Below are 18,700 nucleotides of genomic sequence, written 5' to 3' on the forward strand. Positions count from 1 at the left end.
TTTGGTCCAAGTTTCCGCTTTTTGGCTATAGGTACATTTACCTTGGCCAAACAGCCCCATGTTCGTAGGTATGAGAGATTTAATTTCTTCCTTTCCCATTCCTCGAATGGTGTTACTTCCTTATGCTTCATTGGAATTTTATTCAGGACATGACACGCAGTCAAAACTGCCTCACCCCACCATTCCTTGGAAAGCCCCGCAGTGTCTAACATGGCATTCACCATCTCAGTTAGAGTACGGTTCTTTCTTTCGGCCACCCCATTTGATTGGGGTGAATAGGGAGGCGTCATCTCATGAATAATTCTAAACTCTTCGCAAAAGGATGCAAACTTATTGGAAAAATACTCCCCACCTCTATCAGACCTCAACCGTTTGATTTTCCTTTCAAGTTGGTTTTCTACCTCAGCTTTATAGATTTTAAAGAAATGCAATGCCTCATCCTTTGTTTTCAATAGATACACATAGCAAAATCTAGTGCAATCATCTATCAGTGTCATGAAATATTTCTTTCCCCCTTTAGTCAACACGCCGTTCATTTCGCACAAATCGGAATGAACAAGTTCTAGAGGTGCCAAATTCCTCGCCTCAGATGCCTTGTGAGGCTTGCGAGGTTGTTTCGATTGAACACAAGTATGGCACTTGGAACCTTTTACCAAAGTGAATTTTGGAATTAAACTCATGTTAGCTAAGCGCGTCATACAACCGAAATTCATATGACAGAGTCGCGAATGCCACACATTAGACTCATCATTCTCGCTAATATGGTTCACAGCATTATGATTATTACACATGTCATTCAAAGAAAAGCGGAACAAGCCTCCGCTGTCATAACCTTTTCCAACAAAAGTCCCATATTTAGATACGACACATTTATTGGACTCAAACACAAGTCTAAAACCTTCTCTACACAATAGAGAGCCGCTAACTAGATTCTTCTTTATTGAAGGGACATGCTGCACGTTCTTCAGCTGCACGGTCTTTCCCGAAGTAAACTTCAGATCGACCGTACCAACACCATGAACAGCCGCAAGCGACCCGTTTCCCATCAACAAGGAGGAACCTCTCCCGACCTGATAAGAAGAAAATAGAGAAATGTCAGCACATACATGAATATTAGCACCAGTGTCCACCCACCAATCAGGTGAATGAAAAACAGAGAGAACTGTAGGTAATATTTTACCGTACCCCGATGTTCCTCCGCCCTCGCTAATGATCATGTTGGCAGACTTCCTGTCTTTGCGCTCAGGATAGTCCTTGGCCCAATGCCCAGACTTGCCACACACAAAGCAGTCTCCCTTTGCCTTTCCCTTGCTTTTTTTCTTAAAATTGGTTGCAGCCTTGGGTTTGACATCAGGCTTGACTTTCTTGTTGTTGTGGGATGCATGAGGGTTCTTCTTCTGTACCATATTGGCACTAGAACCTCCCTCAACCTTTTTGCCCCGGACGTCCTTTGCCCTCGCCTTCTCCTCAACACCCAAAGAGCCAATGAGATCAGGAACACTGAACTCTTGTCTCTTGTGCTTTAGAGAAGTGGCAAAGTCCGACCAAGAAGATGGTAGTTTGGCAATAATGCCACCTGCCACAAACTTGTCCGGCAACTCACAGTTGTTGTTCTCAAGTTCCTTAGCCAGCATCTGAATCTCATGAGCTTGTTCAACTACAGAACGGTCATCGACCATCTTGTAGTCATAGAACTGCTCCATAACATACAGCTCACTGCCGGCGTCAGAAACTCCGAACTTGGCCTCAAGTGCATCCCACATGTCCTTCCCAGAAGGCATGTGCATGTACACGTCCACTATGTTGTCAGCGAGTACACTGATCAATGCTCCACGGAACAGGCAATCCGAAGCCTCGAACTTAGCCTCTTCCTCAGGAGAAAGAGGTGGTTCACTTCGTTTGCCCCGTGAAACATAGAAGCACTGCATCGCTGTCAACCACAATAGTGCACGTGCTTTCCATCTCTTATAGTTTGAACCATCAAAGGCATGTGGTTTCAGTGCAGCAGCAAAGCCAACTACCGAAAATGACCTATCAGGTTTTTGGATTGTTGGAAATTTGGTCATAATTCGGCATATTTTAATCCAAAATAACAAGATAATAATCATGATATTTACAATAGGATTTGATCCAGTGATAGTGGTGAATGTAATCAACATGAGCATGCTTAACGTTGAATAAGCATCAACAATCACATAATGACACAATGTTGACATTGCGATGAACATTAACAGTAAAACTTCTAATTGAAATAATGTAATAAGGTTATACCCCAAGAATGGTCCTCCGCTGGAGTTTGAGGCAGTATTGCCTCCGTTGGTGTTGACGGGAGTCTCCTTCTCCTTGTCTCCAGTGTTCGACATGTTGGTGAAGATGAAGTAGATGTTGACGAACAGTGAGTAGTCGCGCCTTGCGCTCCCCAAAAACCTGATCGCCCGCCCGTCTGTGCAAACGTCGCAGCAACGCGTGGTTTCGGAGGCCTACTCTCCCAACGCGTGTGCACACACTCGTCGGGATGGGATTACCGTAGCAACAACAGCTTTTTAAAATGGATGAAAGTGTGTCTTCTTTTTCTCGCGGGAGATCAAATCCATTCCCATTTTATAAGAGGAATGGAAGATGAAGAGTAAGAGTCATGGAATAGGAAGAGGAATGGAGCAACTAATTGTCATCAACTAGTCATGAACCATCCTCCACTACACAACCATCAACCAACAATCAATTAAGAGTAATTGATGTAAGTTACCAATGGAATAGGAAGAAGAATAGAGCAACTAATTGTCATCAACTAGCCATGAACCATCCTCCACTACACAACCATCAACCATCCATCAATTAGGACTAATTGATATAAGTTACCAATTCCTTAATCAAATGGATTAATTCTCAAAACTCTTCATCCCATTGATATCCCATAGAAGAATGAATTCACATGAATTCCTAGCATAATGAGCCTTGGAATTTATTTGATTTAATTGATTTAAATGGATTAATTACCCAATTAAATCTAACAGCATTAGTCTGCAGGCTCAGGTCCGGAACCACTCGAGCTCGGCTCGAGCTTTAGATGAGCCGAGCCCGGCCAAGCCTAACCCTAGACCTCATAGGCTTTGCCAAGCCGAGCTCAAGCTTCTAATGAGTTAGACTTTGTATGACTTTTATTGTTTATTTACCTTATTTATTTGATAATTAAACTAAACTAGGAAGATAGCCCGCGCACATGCGCAGGCATCTTATCTGATGTTGTTTTAAATTGTGTTAAGAATGTTTTATGTGTGGGTGACTTTTCTTAAAATTATTCTTTGACACTATTGTAAACGTGTTTTTTCACTAATTTGTTTTGGATTGCTTTGAATTTTGGTTATGATTTTCTTATATTTACCCTTGGAAGTTTAAATTCTAAATTAAAATTAATTGGAACTACGCCGTTTTGAAACTATGAGAAAATATGTTGTCATAATAATGGAGTTGGTTCTTATAAAACTATCATTTGTACTATGTGTATTTACTTTTTAATATTTAGCATATCTTATCTTTTTTTAGAGTTTTTTTTATGTTTCTATGCTTTAAGTAACAAAATTGCTTTTATACCATATATATATTTATGAATGTTAGAATATATTAAGTGAATATATTTTCTATTAAAAAATATGGCTAATAGGAATGTTTCATCTAATTAAAAAAAACTTCTATTAATTTACTTCTACTCTCTTCTCTTTTTTTTCATATGTTTTCTTATTTTCTTTGAAAAATAAAATTGATTTGAAAGAATAGCACAATCATATAAATTTAATTAGTATGTGTGAAGCGTTTATAAAGGTTTAAGTGCCATGGGCTAAATTGCACTTTTGTTCAATCAATTCTTTTTTTCAAGTATGTTTTACTGCATGCACTCTCATAAATAAGTTTAGTATGATTTCCCTAATAAACCAATCTTAAGGCTTTGTTCTTCCCCCGTTTTCCCAACCCATCTCTCTCGTTTTCCGCGCACACGTTTTACAAACTGCTAAACGGTGTGATTTATGCAAAAACTTTCTATATGAAAGTTGTTTTAAAAAATCATATTAATCCTTTTTTAAAAAAATAGTTAATACTTAATTAATCATGCAATAATACAAGCTTTGATTTGCGTGCCCCTCCTCCCGAATACAGTCTTAGGATGAAGTTCTCATATACCATGCGTACTTAATAGAAAGCAAAGAGAGAGAAAACATGGCTTGTACTTCGTCTATTATTTTGTTATTATTTAGAGGATTAATATAGTCTCTAAAACGTAGAACAATGGTAGTGGTAAATATGATTGATACATTATAGGTTATCCCGGTATATATGGATCAATAGTATGGACCCTATATATAAGCATACTTATACGATGATATAATCTACATCCATTATTTTTTTTTCATGATTTGTCAAATCTCCAATGCCATGCAAAGTACCAAGATTTGTGAACTGATAACCGATATATAGTGATATAATTTATATTGTCATATTTTCCATAATTTTCATATCCGTTTGCATTGGATTACATGAAAAGAATAAAAATGCTATCTAAAATATAATTTCCCTTTACAAGTTGAAATATAGTAAATACATAATAAATTATTAATTTAATGGTAAATAATATAATTATGTAAACTTTGTTTTAAAATGTGGTAAAGCTAATTGAGTTATGCTTGTTTGTAAAGTGATTTAAACAATTTGTTATATCTGATAGATGTTTTGTTTTTTTAGACTTTCTAGTTCATAGAAGTTTAATAGACTTTTATTATATAATTGACGCTCTTTGATGGTACACAAAAGCAAAGTATAGGTCTGCATGTCTTTTTTCAAAATATACATGGTTTTTCATTGTTGTTATTTTGGCTATGTATATTTATAAAGTTCTATACTTAATAATCTACACGGTAAATTTTGGTTTGTATACTTTTATGAGTAATTGGATGGTGTAAAAAAGAGCAATAATCTAAGTTAACATGTTAGTCTTTTTCACAACATATGCGGGTCTTAAAATTGTTGGTTTAATTACCAGGAATACAACTTTTGAATTAGCCTTTTTAATATAATAATCCAATGAGAGAGTTTGTCGGCCGAACGTATTAATCTTTTTTGACACGCAACACGTACATATGAACTACTCCCTCCGTTTTAAAATGTTTGACATCGTTAACTTTTTAGTACGTGTTTGACCATTCGTCTTATTCAAAAAATTTAAGTAATTATTTATTCTTTTCATATCATTTGATTTATTGTTAAATATACTTTCATGTACACATATAGTTTTACATATTTCACAAATTTATTTAATAAGACGAACGGTCAAACATGTGCTAAAAAGTCAACGGTATCAAACATTTTGAAACGGAGGGAGTATGTATTTACGTATTAGAGATCGGATGAGTGATTTGCCGGATTGATCAGGAGGAGTGATTAGCAGGATGTTATTTTTTTTCTCAAACTCTTAGGATTGGAGGCTTTGTTTTTCTAACAAAAGATAGATGTTATGGTCTAAATAATATGTCTACCAATTTAAGTGAAAATTGATGGAAAAATACTTTTATTAATAAATGTAGTCTAAAATAATGGGCACATAATATAATATAATGGGTCTAAACTTTATTTTCAAGTATTATAGAGCTAATTTATCTATATATGTTTGTGAAGAGTTCTATGCTGATATATTGAATGCTCGTAAGGTAACTATTATTTAAAATTTATTATCACTGATAATAATTATTATTGTCTCATATACATACATGGAAAAAGGAAAAAAAAGAAGGTCAAATACGTACGTACGTTCATACTGAACGGAAGGAAGGAATAGTGAGATATATAAGGGAGGAGGAGGTTGGTGGGTCATCTGTTTGTTTTAAGAGATCTAATATAACGGTTTATAATATTGGACCTACCGATTTAAGTGAAAATCGATGGATAGATGTTTTGTTTTTTTCTCAGTTTTTCTATGATTTTCTCTAATTTATTAGAGCGCCAAGTGGCGGCTTGAGAGCGTTTCGAGGAAGTTTAATGGACTTTTAGTATATAATAACTAGGAAGGTGGCCCGCGCGCATGCGCGGGCAATTATATTATTGGAAGGTAACATTATTGTTTGTTCAAAAATTTTGTCAAATAAATTAAGGGCAAACTAAAGTTGGGATAATAGTATTTTATAATAATTTAAGGGTTCTATTTTTCTTAAGGTATGTTAAAAAACCATTCATAAACTTTTGAGTAGGAGATGGACTAAGTACTTACCGCTTTTGAATCATGTTTTTTTTTCTTGAGTAAATAAGAAACTATTGCTAGTTAATTATCATATAATTCATACATATACATATCATGTATTATGTCCACAAATGAAAAATGCGAGAGCAAGATATTCAAATTAAAATCGTCTCATGAAGGCGCATGATAAAGTAAGAAAGGGAGGGAAGCGTATGCATGGAAAAAAAAGAAAAAAAGGGAAAAAATGAAAAAAAACGGAGGGGAAGCGTACGTACCCACATACGTAGTTGCGTACCTATGCCATGGGAGGAGAGGTGGGACCTCATAGTATTTAGCTTGTTATAAGATCAATTTAATTATAATATTAACCGCGTAATATATATATGTATGGGGCACATGTTAATATTTGTTCTAGCTTCATCCATGTTTATATACATGTAGAGACAAATTAATTATATGGCTAGCAAGCCATTAGATGTCTAATTAACATCAATTAATTTTGACACCTATTTATAATTGTTCATAGTAGCGCTTACATATTCATCTTACGACTTTGATTATCCGTTGATCCCAATTTACTGTTCACCATGACTCACATGAAAAAAATGTATTACTTAGGGTTTAGGACAACTGAAATTCATGAATTATCTGATTTATATGATAGCTATTTGAGGGTATAAACAAATGAATTGACTTCTGAAAGTTAAAATGTTGTTTAAAAAAGACACCACTTAAAAACTTGGACAGCGTGCAAACGAAAATCCATACTATGGAATCAGGAAAAAAAGAGTATCTTAAACTCCCTTGTCTTAGAAGAGTTCTATTCATATTAGTTAATATTGTGCTCACATTTATAACATAATAATTTCTTTCACCTGTACGAATAAATAATACAAAATCCAAATACGACATAACACAATACATTATAATTATTCTGTAATCAACTCTCAATTCAGCTTAAACGGAGCTAAGTGTTGCAAAACACACCCCACGGTGCTTAATTCTTCTCTCGCTGCATCACACCTTTAATTTTATTTTAATGTTATTAACAAAATTTATCATCTCCATATATGATTTGATATACGGCAAAGCGGTAGCGCTGCGGCAGCCGTGATTACCTTAGATGCCTCAGACACAACGCTTTGTCACACATGCGAAAGGCAAATGTGCAGACATGCATTGTGCAGCTAGCCAAAAATAGAACTTCGGACGCTTTATTTATTAGCAAAAAATAGATCTGATGATTTAAATAATGGGTCCACCGGTTATAGTGTAAGTGAAAATTAGTTGATACAGATTTTAAATTGTTAATTTAATGGGTACACAATATAATGTTGTAGACTTTATTTTGAAATAGTACATTATTTGAGAATAATAGTCCAATGTAATAAAAAATGGATCCGATGATTTAAATAATGGGTTCATCGGTTAAAGTGCATGTATAAATTAGTTAATATAGATCTTAAATTGTTTATTTGATATTTGATAGGTACACAAAACAATTGTGTAAACTTTATTTTTAAATAGTGTATTATTTGAAAATAATAGTAAAAAGTAATGAGTACACCAGTTTTAGTGGAAAATATCTTACTCCCTCTGGTTTTATTTTAATTGACGTTTTGGACAATAACATGGTTTACAAAATATATGTTTGACCTTATTTTTCTATTATAATATATATGATAAATAAATATATGTTTACTTTTATTATAGTGTTTTGAAAGATAAATCTATATATGTTGTTATAGTTCCTTTAAACTAAATATTTTTCATGTTATCGATGGTCAAAGTTATAAAAGTTCGATCTCAACCTTATCTAAAATGTCAATTATTATAGAATCGGAGGGAGTACATTATTAATTTAATAGGTAACATATAATGGTGTAAATTTTATTTTCAATAACTGTAGAGCTAATTTAGTTACATGTGAGTTGTATGACAGTAAATTCTTTGTTTGTAAAATTATGATTATTTAAAAACTATATATCCATTATATAAATGGAAAAAGAAGAAAAAAAGGGGAAAAAAAGAAGGGAAGGAAGTGTACTTACGTATACCTACACATGAGCGCGAGAAGAGGAGAGGTGGGACCCCATAGTATTTGGTTTGTTTTTTCTTACAATTTCTAGGATTTTCTCTAATTTATTAAAGCGTCACATGACGACTTGAGAGTGTTCGTAGGAAGTTTAATATAGATATATTTTATTTTTAAATATATTAATTTTTTAAATTATATGAAATCCCGTCGAATATCTTTGCAATGGTGGTAGTACTATGTACACATGTTTCTTTGGCTTTATTTTCTTCTATATATCGTATAAGTACATGCATATGGTCCTTTTTTTTTCTTGCGGCACAGTAGGTAAGCTTTTTTTTTCCTTTGAATTGTACGTACAAAGTAGTATAGAGTACTAATATTTTTTTCAACAGTTATATATTTTTCGTGTGGGAGGAAGGTATTATTTTTTAATAACATATCTAATCTAATGGTTAAAAATATCGGGACCACCAATTTAAATGAAAATCAACGGTCGATCTAGGAACGTTTGTAGGAGTTCCACATGGCGACTTAAGAGCGTTTGTAGTAAGTTTAATGGACTTTTAGTATATAATAGATAGATAGATATCGAATATATATTAGTATGTATTTCCATGATGAATTAGCATGCATTAGCATCATTTTTTTTCTCTTTTATTAGTGTGATTAGTTAGAAAATAATCATTTTTATCAAATGAGAAATATACGTTATACTAATTACGATCGAGATCGAGCTTGAACCGAGCATGTTTAAAAGCTCGAAGGTGGAATAGGCTCAGAAGCCGAGCTTGTGTCTCGTTCGAGCCTAGACATACAAGCTCGCTCAAGCTTGGCTCATCGACAGTTATACATGAGGGCGGTTGTTGCGGCCAGAAGCCAGCAGGGTGTGGCCTCTCTGATGTTGTGGTGTAGCGTGGACTTGATCTTGCAATATACCCAAACAGGAGAGTGGCCGCTCCCATACGCACACAACAAACAGACAAAGCAGCATGAAGAGTAGAGCGTGAGGAGAAAGAGAAAAAAAGAGAGAAGGTGATGGATTCGAGTGAAGAGGGGAAAAAAAGAAATCCATGCACTCATCTTGTGACGAGTTAGGTTTCCGTCAAATGAAATGATTTTGGGAGAGCTGTAAAAATTCTATGTTTCGGAGTAGCCCTTAATCTTCCCTAATTTTCTCCATAAAAGAGATTATAATAACTTTTAAGTATTGGAACAGAATTAAAAAGTAAGCACAGCGTCGTAACCGCAAACTGAGCCTTAAATTTAATTTGGTGTCTGCATAAGCATTGCTTGGTGATTCTATATGGCCATCACTCTGCTTTCCATTGAATATGATATTTCTGTTCATTTCATTGAGCAAATTAACAAATGTATAGATTTCAATTTATCATATGAATCTCCCTACCAAATTCAAAAGTCATATATATATGTGGACCATATGGTTATGGCTAGTGATCAACACAATTGCAAATAAGAAAAATCCTTTATATGTCACCAATTGTTGTCCTCATCCGTATTGCTTTATTGTCACATTGACGTGTAGGATTATGCCCATGTTATCGATGAGGCAACAAGCTAAGTGATTTCATAAATACCCCCCCACCAAACATTGCAATTAGTGCATCAGACATGCAAATAATCTACCATGTGCCATGTACTTAAAAATACAAAGAACTCATCAACGACTAGGATTTATACGGTATACATATTCCAAATGAGTGGCATTATCACTCTCTAGCTATGCTGCGTTCGAATGGGTTTCATGGCTTAGCTTTTCTATGGCATATAAAACGAGACGAGATACACATGATTAACAAAATGCTAACTATTATAAATTTAAAAAATAGATTTATTTATTTTTAAAAAGCTTATATATTTAAAGTTTTTGCTAAAATCGAATTGTTTAGCGGTTTGAAAAATGTCTTTATAAAAGACTAAGTAGTAGCTCAGCTGATAAGCTGTTTAGAACGCAGCTAGCTAGCTAGCTACCTCTCACTAAGTACAAACTTCCATAATCTGAATTTGCATGCATCTAGCAGCTTGGCCATAGCTTGTAAGTTTTGTTTCTCCAAATCAACGAGCCAAAGACAAAGCTAAAGCTAATTATATGTCATCCTTTTCTTAATTAATACTCAAGCCCGTAATTTCTTCCCTTCCTAGCTTCTTTCTTGTTCTTTTCTTCTTCTTTTTTCTTTTCTTTTGAGGATATTTTTGAAATATATGTGCTTTTGTGACGTCTAAAATAACATATGTGCCTTTTGTGAGAGCAATATATATACACTTTCTGTTAGAGCAAAAGTAAGTTATTCCATATTAGGTGGTACCAACTAAACCAAAGGCAAGCATGCATATGAGAGCGTGTGTGTTGTTGTTGCTTACCCCACACCTAAAATCATATGAGCTTAAGAAGCTAAGCCATGACTTAATTGCAGCTTGGAGTGTCTATCCCTTTCTTTCCTATTATTTTTGTACGGATTAGACTAAGGCTTTCATATTCATCGATCCCTCCCATATTTACTTCAAGGCAAATATCTCATGTATGCCTATAATTAAATTAAAGTATGTGCTCTTCCTTGCCAAAAAAAAAAATCTACACTGATCAAAGCATATGTATGAGGTTTGTAAGAGGAAGTTTTAATGTTTTCTTTTGCAATAAATTATTTATGCATTGATATTGTACCAAATTATTAATTTCTTTTGTTATCATTTTGTCATTGGTGTTGTACCAGTACATATAGGTTTTACACTTAATCTATTTCTTTGTAGTTAGTCGGCCAGTCGGCCTCCACTTAAAAAAGATAGATAATTGATCACTTAAAATAAAATTGTAGAAGAAATAGTTATTGTACACATACTCATTATATTTCTTTTTAACTATTTTTAAAAAAGAAAACTTCAAACTATACTATTATATTTTATTTTGCGAAATGATCCCGCCTTTGCATTTGCATTGATGCGACTTGAGGTTTACATATATGAATAAATAGCATTGTTAGACAAGGTTGATATATGTGTTGACAACACACCCATCAAATAAAATAAATCAAAGTAATATTTGCATAATAAAATAAATCAAAGTAATATTTGCATATATGTAAATGTTGCGCATATATAATGACAAATAAGATAGCGAGAGCTACCACGTAAGGTGCATTTACGTAGATGCATGTAATGCCATGCATCGCTACAGCCAATGACGTATAACGTGGTAACACGTTGCAATGAAAGTATACAAACTGTTTATCAAAAGCCAACTACATGATCCTATTGTTATACAGATGAAATGAAATAATCATACAACGAATACAATACATATCTACCGTGAGAAACTATAGAAACAAAAAATATGGAGCACGTTGAATAAAAGCAAATACTATAAGCGACTGGCTATGTGTAGTTTTACATTATAGTACAACATCATATCTACCAAAATGATACTTGGCAAGAGGATATACAAGAGTATTTTACGGAGAGAAAACCCTTTGAATTTACATTTTCTTCCTACTTTATCCTTAGTTCTACCTGAAATGTTAGCGAGTCTCAAAATAATATCACAACGAAGAATAAATTGTCATTCCGAACGGACACCAATGTACATCCATAATATTCCCAACTTACAGAATGATATATTCCCCCCTTATTATAACTATATGTTTTGTATATACATTTCTATTGAAGTACTAATCTTTAATATATATATTATATAATTGATGTATTTTTTACTCAACTTTTTTATTACCACCCCTGTATTAGTGTATTGTCGTTTGTTTTAGCTGGGGTGTAGTCCATTTGGGAGAGGAAAAGGGTTGGTATAAAAACCCCCCTCACTGCTGCCAACATCCATTCCCCCCTCCCCCTCTGCTGCTGCTGCTGCTGCTGCCGCCTCGACTCCTCCTCCTAGATCTGGAAGCTCACTCCCCCCCCCACCCCCACCCACCTCCTCGCCGCCGATCTCCACCGCATTCCCCTCCTCCTCGTCGCCGGCGACCTCCCCCCGCCCCGTATGCCACTTCACTTCTTCCTTCGTCTTGTGTTGCTCTAGATCTGGAAGCTCTTTTTTCGTTTCTTTCTTTTTTTTTTTGTTTTGGAAAAAAGAAGAAGAAGAAGAGAGACTAACTTTGTTGCCTCGTCGGTGCTTGCTTCGCCCGCCAGCCTGATCTCCGTCGTCCAGCGGCATCGTCGTCGGTGAGCGAAGGTGAGAGCATCGTCCTCTTCTTCTTCTTGCTCGCCGCTCTCGTCTACCACGCACCTACCATTCCTCTCTTTGTGTTCTGTTGTTCTGCTGTTCTAGATCTGGAAGCTCTTCTCTCTTTTTTTTTTCTTGGATTAACATTAGTACTAGTGATAACAGTTTCACCAAAAAAAAGAGAGAAAAATTTGGGGCTCAACTGGACCCGCAATGTCATGTTGCTGGATCTGCTGCTAGTTTCTGGATCTGCAGTAGTGGCATTGTTGCCATCTGTGTTGGAGCTGATTTCTTTTCTTTTCTTTTCTTTTTCTTTTCTTGGGTGCAGCATATTCTGCTCTGTTCATGCTTCACTAGATTTATTTATTATCAAGTTCAAGGTTAGAACTCGCTATATAGCATGGGCAAATCAAATCTCTGGAGTAGTAAGAATTCTTTTCACAGGTGAGTTGGAGGGTGGTTGGGGGACCCGCTTTGGAGTGTGTTGCAGGTTATGTAGTAGTACATGTGTTTGCAACATTGCTTCTTGTTGAAACTAATGCTGTGCCATGTACTACCTGCCGGCCTTCTTTGCTGATGCTTTAAGCTAAATTTAGAGGAGTAATTATGTCGGTGGGGGGAAAATTGTTGTTTATTCCACAGCTTGCGCGAGCTGAAATTGGTTTGGAACAATGTTGTGCGGGGACGCATTTCTTGCTACCGTAGTCACTGTCGATCTTTTCCGCGGGATGTTTTTAATACTTGACTGTGGTTTTGGTTGCTAGGGAGGCATCTCCATCAGTTCTGCATGTTTTGTGGTGCTTGTCTGTACTCGGATTCTTTTTGGAGGGAACTAAAGATTACTTTTTCGTGATAATACGTGATATCGGAAACATGCTGCTCAAACTAGTATTGGTGCTGCTAAAGCAAAACTCTTTCCTCAATGTGGGCTGCTAGATTGAGTATTTTTTTAACCATTAATAAAGACTTTGGGCCATCTTTAATTGTCCACTATGGCTCATATATTTCCTAGAAGTTTACTGTTGTTCATTCTAAGAAAAGAATAACTGCACCTTTTTTTTAGACTATGAAGCTTTATAATCAGCATTTGTAGGGACTAGCTTCAGTTCGAAGTGTTTTTTTTTAGTTAGGACATTGGTGCTTATAAATTAGAAGACAAATTTATTGTAGGATCTGATGATTACGTGGTGTAAACATAGAATGCCCTTAATAGATTACTGCTCCTTTTGATAAGGTAAATTATGTCATTAATGCACAATGTTAGCTGTTCTACTGCTAGTTTCCCGCCATTAGCTAATGTATTTTCTTCGAAAGGAAGGCCATTATGTACTGTTCAAACCTCACAGAACACACCACAAAAGGTTCTTCTATCCACGATCTCTTTCATCTCTAGCAGTACGTGCATGTAGGACAATTTTTGTCTCATGTCAGGCTTGCATTTTTCATGATATTCGTAGTGCGATTGTTTCCTCTGGGTGACATAATGTTGTATCTGATTTGCGCGTTCTTTTTTTTTTTTTTACTTCAGCTATGTGATTTTGTTTGACTCTCTGTTTTTAGGTGCTGATACAAGGTGTTGTCTGAGTCTGCAAATATTGATGATGTGCCTAAAAGTTTGACAGTCTTGCTTGAATACACAGCAGCATTACTTGGTTACACTCTGAAGGTGTAGTTGCCTTTGTTGGTTTAGAACATGGGTTCACGGTTTCCATCCCACCAACTAAGCAATGGCCTTTATGTCTCGGGCCGACCAGAGCAACCTAAGGAGAAGGCTCCAGTCATTTGCTCCACAGCAATGCCATACACTGGGGGTGACATAAAGAAATCTGGAGAACTAGGGAAAATGTTTGACCTCCATGTTGAAAAGTCGCGGAAGTCTGGTCCTTTGGGTAATCAACCTTCAAGAAATACTTCATTTGGTGGTGCTGGTTCCAACTCTGGACCAGTTTCTAATGCTCTTGGTCGGTCCAACTACTCTGGTTCTATTTCATCATCTGTTCCTGGTGCTGGAGGATCAGCAAGGGCAAAATCAAATTCTGGACCTCTCAATAAGCATGGAGAACCAGGAAAGAAGTCATCTGGTCCCCAGTCAGGCGGAGTGACCCCAATGGCACGTCAGAATTCTGGTCCTTTACCTCCTGTTCTTCCTACAACTGGGCTGATCACATCAGGGCCTATCTCCTCTGGACCTCTGAATTCATCTGGTGCTCCACGAAAAGTATCAGGCCCTCTTGATCCTAGTGTATCAATGAAGATGCGTGCAACTTCTTTTGCTCACAACCCAGCTGTTACAAACCTGAATGCCGATGATGGTTACTCTATTAAGGGCAGCATTCCTAAGACAATACTCTGGATGGTTATTCTGCTCTTTTTGATGGGGTTCATAGCAGGTGGTTTCATTCTTGGAGCTGTTCATAACCCTATTCTGCTGGTAGTTGTGGTGGTCATATTTTGCTTTGTTGCTGCTCTTGTGATTTGGAACATTTGCTGGGGAACAAGAGGTGTGACTGGGTTCGTCAGTCGCTATCCTGATGCTGATCTCAGAACAGCAAAAGATGGACAGTATGTGAAAGTTACTGGGGTATGTGAATTACTGATATCTAGTTTTAATTTGATTATTCTGCTGTTTAGTCTTTTATTGTTTCATTATTATTTTTCTCTTCCCCTGCATCAGCTTGCACAGCTGATTAGAATTTATTATCAAGATCACATTATTAATATGTGCCTTTGCACAGCATAATTTAAATTCTTATTATATGATTAGTGATGTGATGTTAGCTTCATTTTATTTCTCAGCAGCTTTTGTGTTGAGGTATTTTATATAAGTTTGACATAGTAATTTAGATGGTCATGAGTAGTAACAATATCAATATTGATAAACAACCGGAACAAACTTTCAATGGTCAGAACGTAGGAGCTTGTTTTTTCATATAGGTTTGATTAGTGTCATCACCAAGTAATATTTTAACATAGTACAAACATGACTTCTTATGCTACAACTCGTAAATGATGGTGGAGCATCTTGTTGCCTAATACTTTCTGAAAAAAATGATTTGTTCTTTTACGGTTAAGTTGTTTTATCTTAGATTGGCTTTCTTTTATCATCATTTACCAACCAACATATTGAACTTCACAGGTTGTTACATGTGGAAATTTTCCTCTCGAGTCCTCATTTCAAAGGGTCCCAAGATGTGTGTACACTTCAACTTGCTTGTATGAGTACAGGGGCTGGGATTCGAAAGCTGCTAACACTGAGCACCGCCAATTTACTTGGGGTCTTAGGTCAATGGAGGTGAGTTTCTTTTCAACTGAAAATTTGATTATCATCAAGATGGGATTTCAATGAAGAATGCTAACTGTCAACCCTACCAACTTAGCCCGTGTCCTCATATTTTCTTTTTCCTTGCCATGATTGCAGAGACATGCTGTTGATTTCTACATCTCTGATTTCCAATCTGGACTACGAGCATTGGTCAAAACAGGATATGGAGCACGGGTAACCCCTTATGTTGATGAATCTGTTGTTATTGACATAAACCCAGATAACAAGGACATGTCTCCCGAGTTCTTGAGATGGCTGCGTGAAAGGAATCTATCAAGTGATGATCGGATAATGCGCCTGAAAGAAGGGTACTCTTCTTGTCCTAGTTCTGCATCCGAATTCTGGAACACGCATAAGCTTGAAATTATTTCAATCGCAGTCATTGCCTGACAGTTAAGTATAGTTGTTACCTATTTCATTTGACACATGGGCATTTGCACTGCAGATACATTAAGGAGGGCAGCACGGTGAGTGTTATGGGGGTTGTTCAAAGGAACGACAACGTGTTGATGATTGTTCCTCCATCGGAACCCATCTCCACTGGCTGCCAGTGGGCCAAGTGCATCCTCCCTACTAGCCTTGATGGGCTAGTCTTAAGATGCGAAGATACATCGAACATCGATGTAATACCAGTCTGAGCTTAGCTTTGTTCTGGCAGCTACTCCTAGAAAGAAAATGCCTGTCAAAATCTTTGGATTTATTTCGTGGGATGTTAGAGTTGAAAGATGTGCAAATGCAGGGTGTGATTATGGCTAAGTACAATATCGGTGGTCTATTATTTGGGTCTTGGTTGTATAGTATTTTATGTATTTTTTCTCTCTTCTTTTTTCTTTCTTTTGGTGATCTATGGATACTTGTAACATGGATGGCTTGAGTTGTACCTTGGAGCTGTTTGGAGATTCAGTGGAATCGAGTTCACAAGGTTTTTTGGTGAAGAATTCCAGCAGTATCATAAGTCGTTCCAGTTTCAATTTATGCACCTTTACTCTAAAACTTCCTGGTCTCTTGGTAGGTATATTTTCATGGACATAATGTATAAATTTCGTTTGTAATTAATTCCGGTCTCTGTAAGATATGAATCAATTTATTTGGAGGAATTCCTAAACTTCTTTTTTGCATTTTCTGGTAGATAGGGGATAAGAAAAGCCTGCAATCATCACTTGTTTTCGAAATTTCCCAACTATCTGTCACCCTAATGATCAGGCATGATCACATGATTGATTGGAAGCCATGTGAGGTAGTTGCCAACTCGCTAAAAAGTTTGACGAATTTCCAGCCGGTCGGTTGTGACACTTTTTCTGTTATCCCATGGATTATTGAATGATTTTCGACATCAGTTTCATATGTGTGAACGACGAAAAAGTCCATACATCCCCCTAAACTCTTATAGAAATCCATCTAGTAGTACTTTAAACTTGAAAAACAGATAACAAACGTATTTTAAACTTGAAAAACAGATAACAAACCGTCAAACCCCTAAACTTTGTAATACCATTAAATTAACCTCTAAGATGGTTTTGGATAGTGGTTTTAGGTATTTGAAAGTTTAAATGAACGATTTTGAATAGCTGATGTAGCATGTTCACATCATTTATCAATTTAAATTTATATTTCTACAGTGATGTCATCCTATTATTATATTAACATCCATTTGTAATAAGTGGGAGTATTTTGTAAAGCTCACACGCTCAATATTGTATGAAGAATATTGAGTTAACAAACAATCAAATCATTAATCATATGAATTCACCAAATAGACAACCTGCTGTACGACTGCACCGAGTTTTATTTGTGCATTACTATCTATTTGTAACATGAAAAGTAGGTTCATAGATAGGACCAATTACTGTCTAAACCATTTTGCATCCTCTCAACTTATCGAGAAATCGTTTGTTTTGCTCCTTTGCCACAAAAGTTTGTTCAGATTAAAATCCGCCAATTCATCACACAAAACAATATCAATCCCTACCAAATTATGAATGAATCTCTAAATCTTCTTCCACATGTCCTCTCCTTCAAGCTTGAAACCTGACTGATGGCGACAACATAATTTTTTTCACTCCAGGTTGCATTGTGAAAAACTACTGAATTTCTAACAAACTTTGCTGTAAAGATCAGAGACAACGAACTTTATAGCGAAAATTGAGGAGACCACTCAAAAATGAGTAACAAACCAGCAAATTATCTCACCAATCAGGGCTTGCCAAGCTCCTATCTGGCCTTGGTCCCCTGCTTTCCCATCACATTTCACATACATGCTACTGTAGGCTTGTAGCATCACTCACTGTCACCAGCCTTCCCAACCACAGCCACAATTTACAAGCAAAATTTTAATACAATCAATGTACCAGAAAATGTAGAAACCGTGAAATGCCGATGCATTTTACTCGCTAGAATGTAACAAAAAATTAACTGGAATGCTATTTGTATTTCGAATGAATACCGGTAAAAGAGGAGTCCATGGAGAAACTGTTGCACAGAGAGGTGAAATAATCATAGCACTATATAAAGCAATGACAAAAAGGTTCATTGGCAAAACATTTATACAAATTCCGAGTTGGAAATATTATTTGTTTGCTACAGCCTAGAGGTGCTACGGTATTTCATTTAAATCATCTACTGTGTTAAGCCATCACCTGCAGTGAATAGAAGAGAAAAATCGACAGAGACGTACATTTGTTGCTCAAATTGAAAGAGAACACCACAAAGTTCCCCTGAGAGAGGGAGAGACAGAAATCGAAAACAAAGTTACATATTCATTTCAGAACACTATCTTTGCATAAGAAGTGATACATCACCCTAGGCAACCGTAATATTAGTAAAAGTTCATATAGTATTTGGACTTCAAAGACTTCAATTTTGTTTACATTCTTCAAATATATCACCAGGTGTATCCAATTTCACAAGGAGTCAAGTATATTGCTAACATCA

The 18,700-nt window shown here is 36.0% G+C and overlaps 1 protein-coding gene across 1 annotated transcript; it reads left to right on the forward strand.

Moving 5' to 3' along the window:
* The first annotated feature begins 12,103 nt into the window (after positions 1-12,103).
* LOC4344993 (uncharacterized membrane protein At1g16860) lies at positions 12,104-16,707 on the forward strand. The gene is made up of 6 exons (XM_015795562.3): positions 12,104-12,262; positions 12,414-12,456; positions 14,008-15,028; positions 15,584-15,739; positions 15,866-16,077; positions 16,215-16,707. Exons 3-6 carry the CDS (start codon positions 14,141-14,143, stop codon positions 16,405-16,407), a joined length of 1,449 nt encoding a protein of 482 aa, XP_015651048.1. The 5' UTR covers positions 12,104-12,262; positions 12,414-12,456; positions 14,008-14,140; the 3' UTR covers positions 16,408-16,707.
* The last annotated feature ends 1,993 nt before the right edge of the window (positions 16,708-18,700 follow it).

Source organism: Oryza sativa, chromosome 8, assembly GCF_034140825.1.
Source record: "Oryza sativa Japonica Group chromosome 8, ASM3414082v1".
NCBI lineage: Eukaryota > Viridiplantae > Streptophyta > Magnoliopsida > Poales > Poaceae > Oryza > Oryza sativa.

What these genes read in the sequence shown, in the direction of transcription:
- LOC4344993 (XM_015795562.3), top strand. Translation starts at nt 14,141, where the DNA reads ATGGGTTCACGGTTTCCATCCCACCAACTAAGCAATGGCCTTTATGTC. An exon ending in AGTATGTGAAAGTTACTGGG is followed by an intron (nt 15,029 to 15,583) that starts GTATGTGAATTA and finishes TGAACTTCACAG; the next exon opens with GTTGTTACATGTGGAAATTT. An exon ending in GGGGTCTTAGGTCAATGGAG is followed by an intron (nt 15,740 to 15,865) that starts GTGAGTTTCTTT and finishes CCATGATTGCAG; the next exon opens with AGACATGCTGTTGATTTCTA.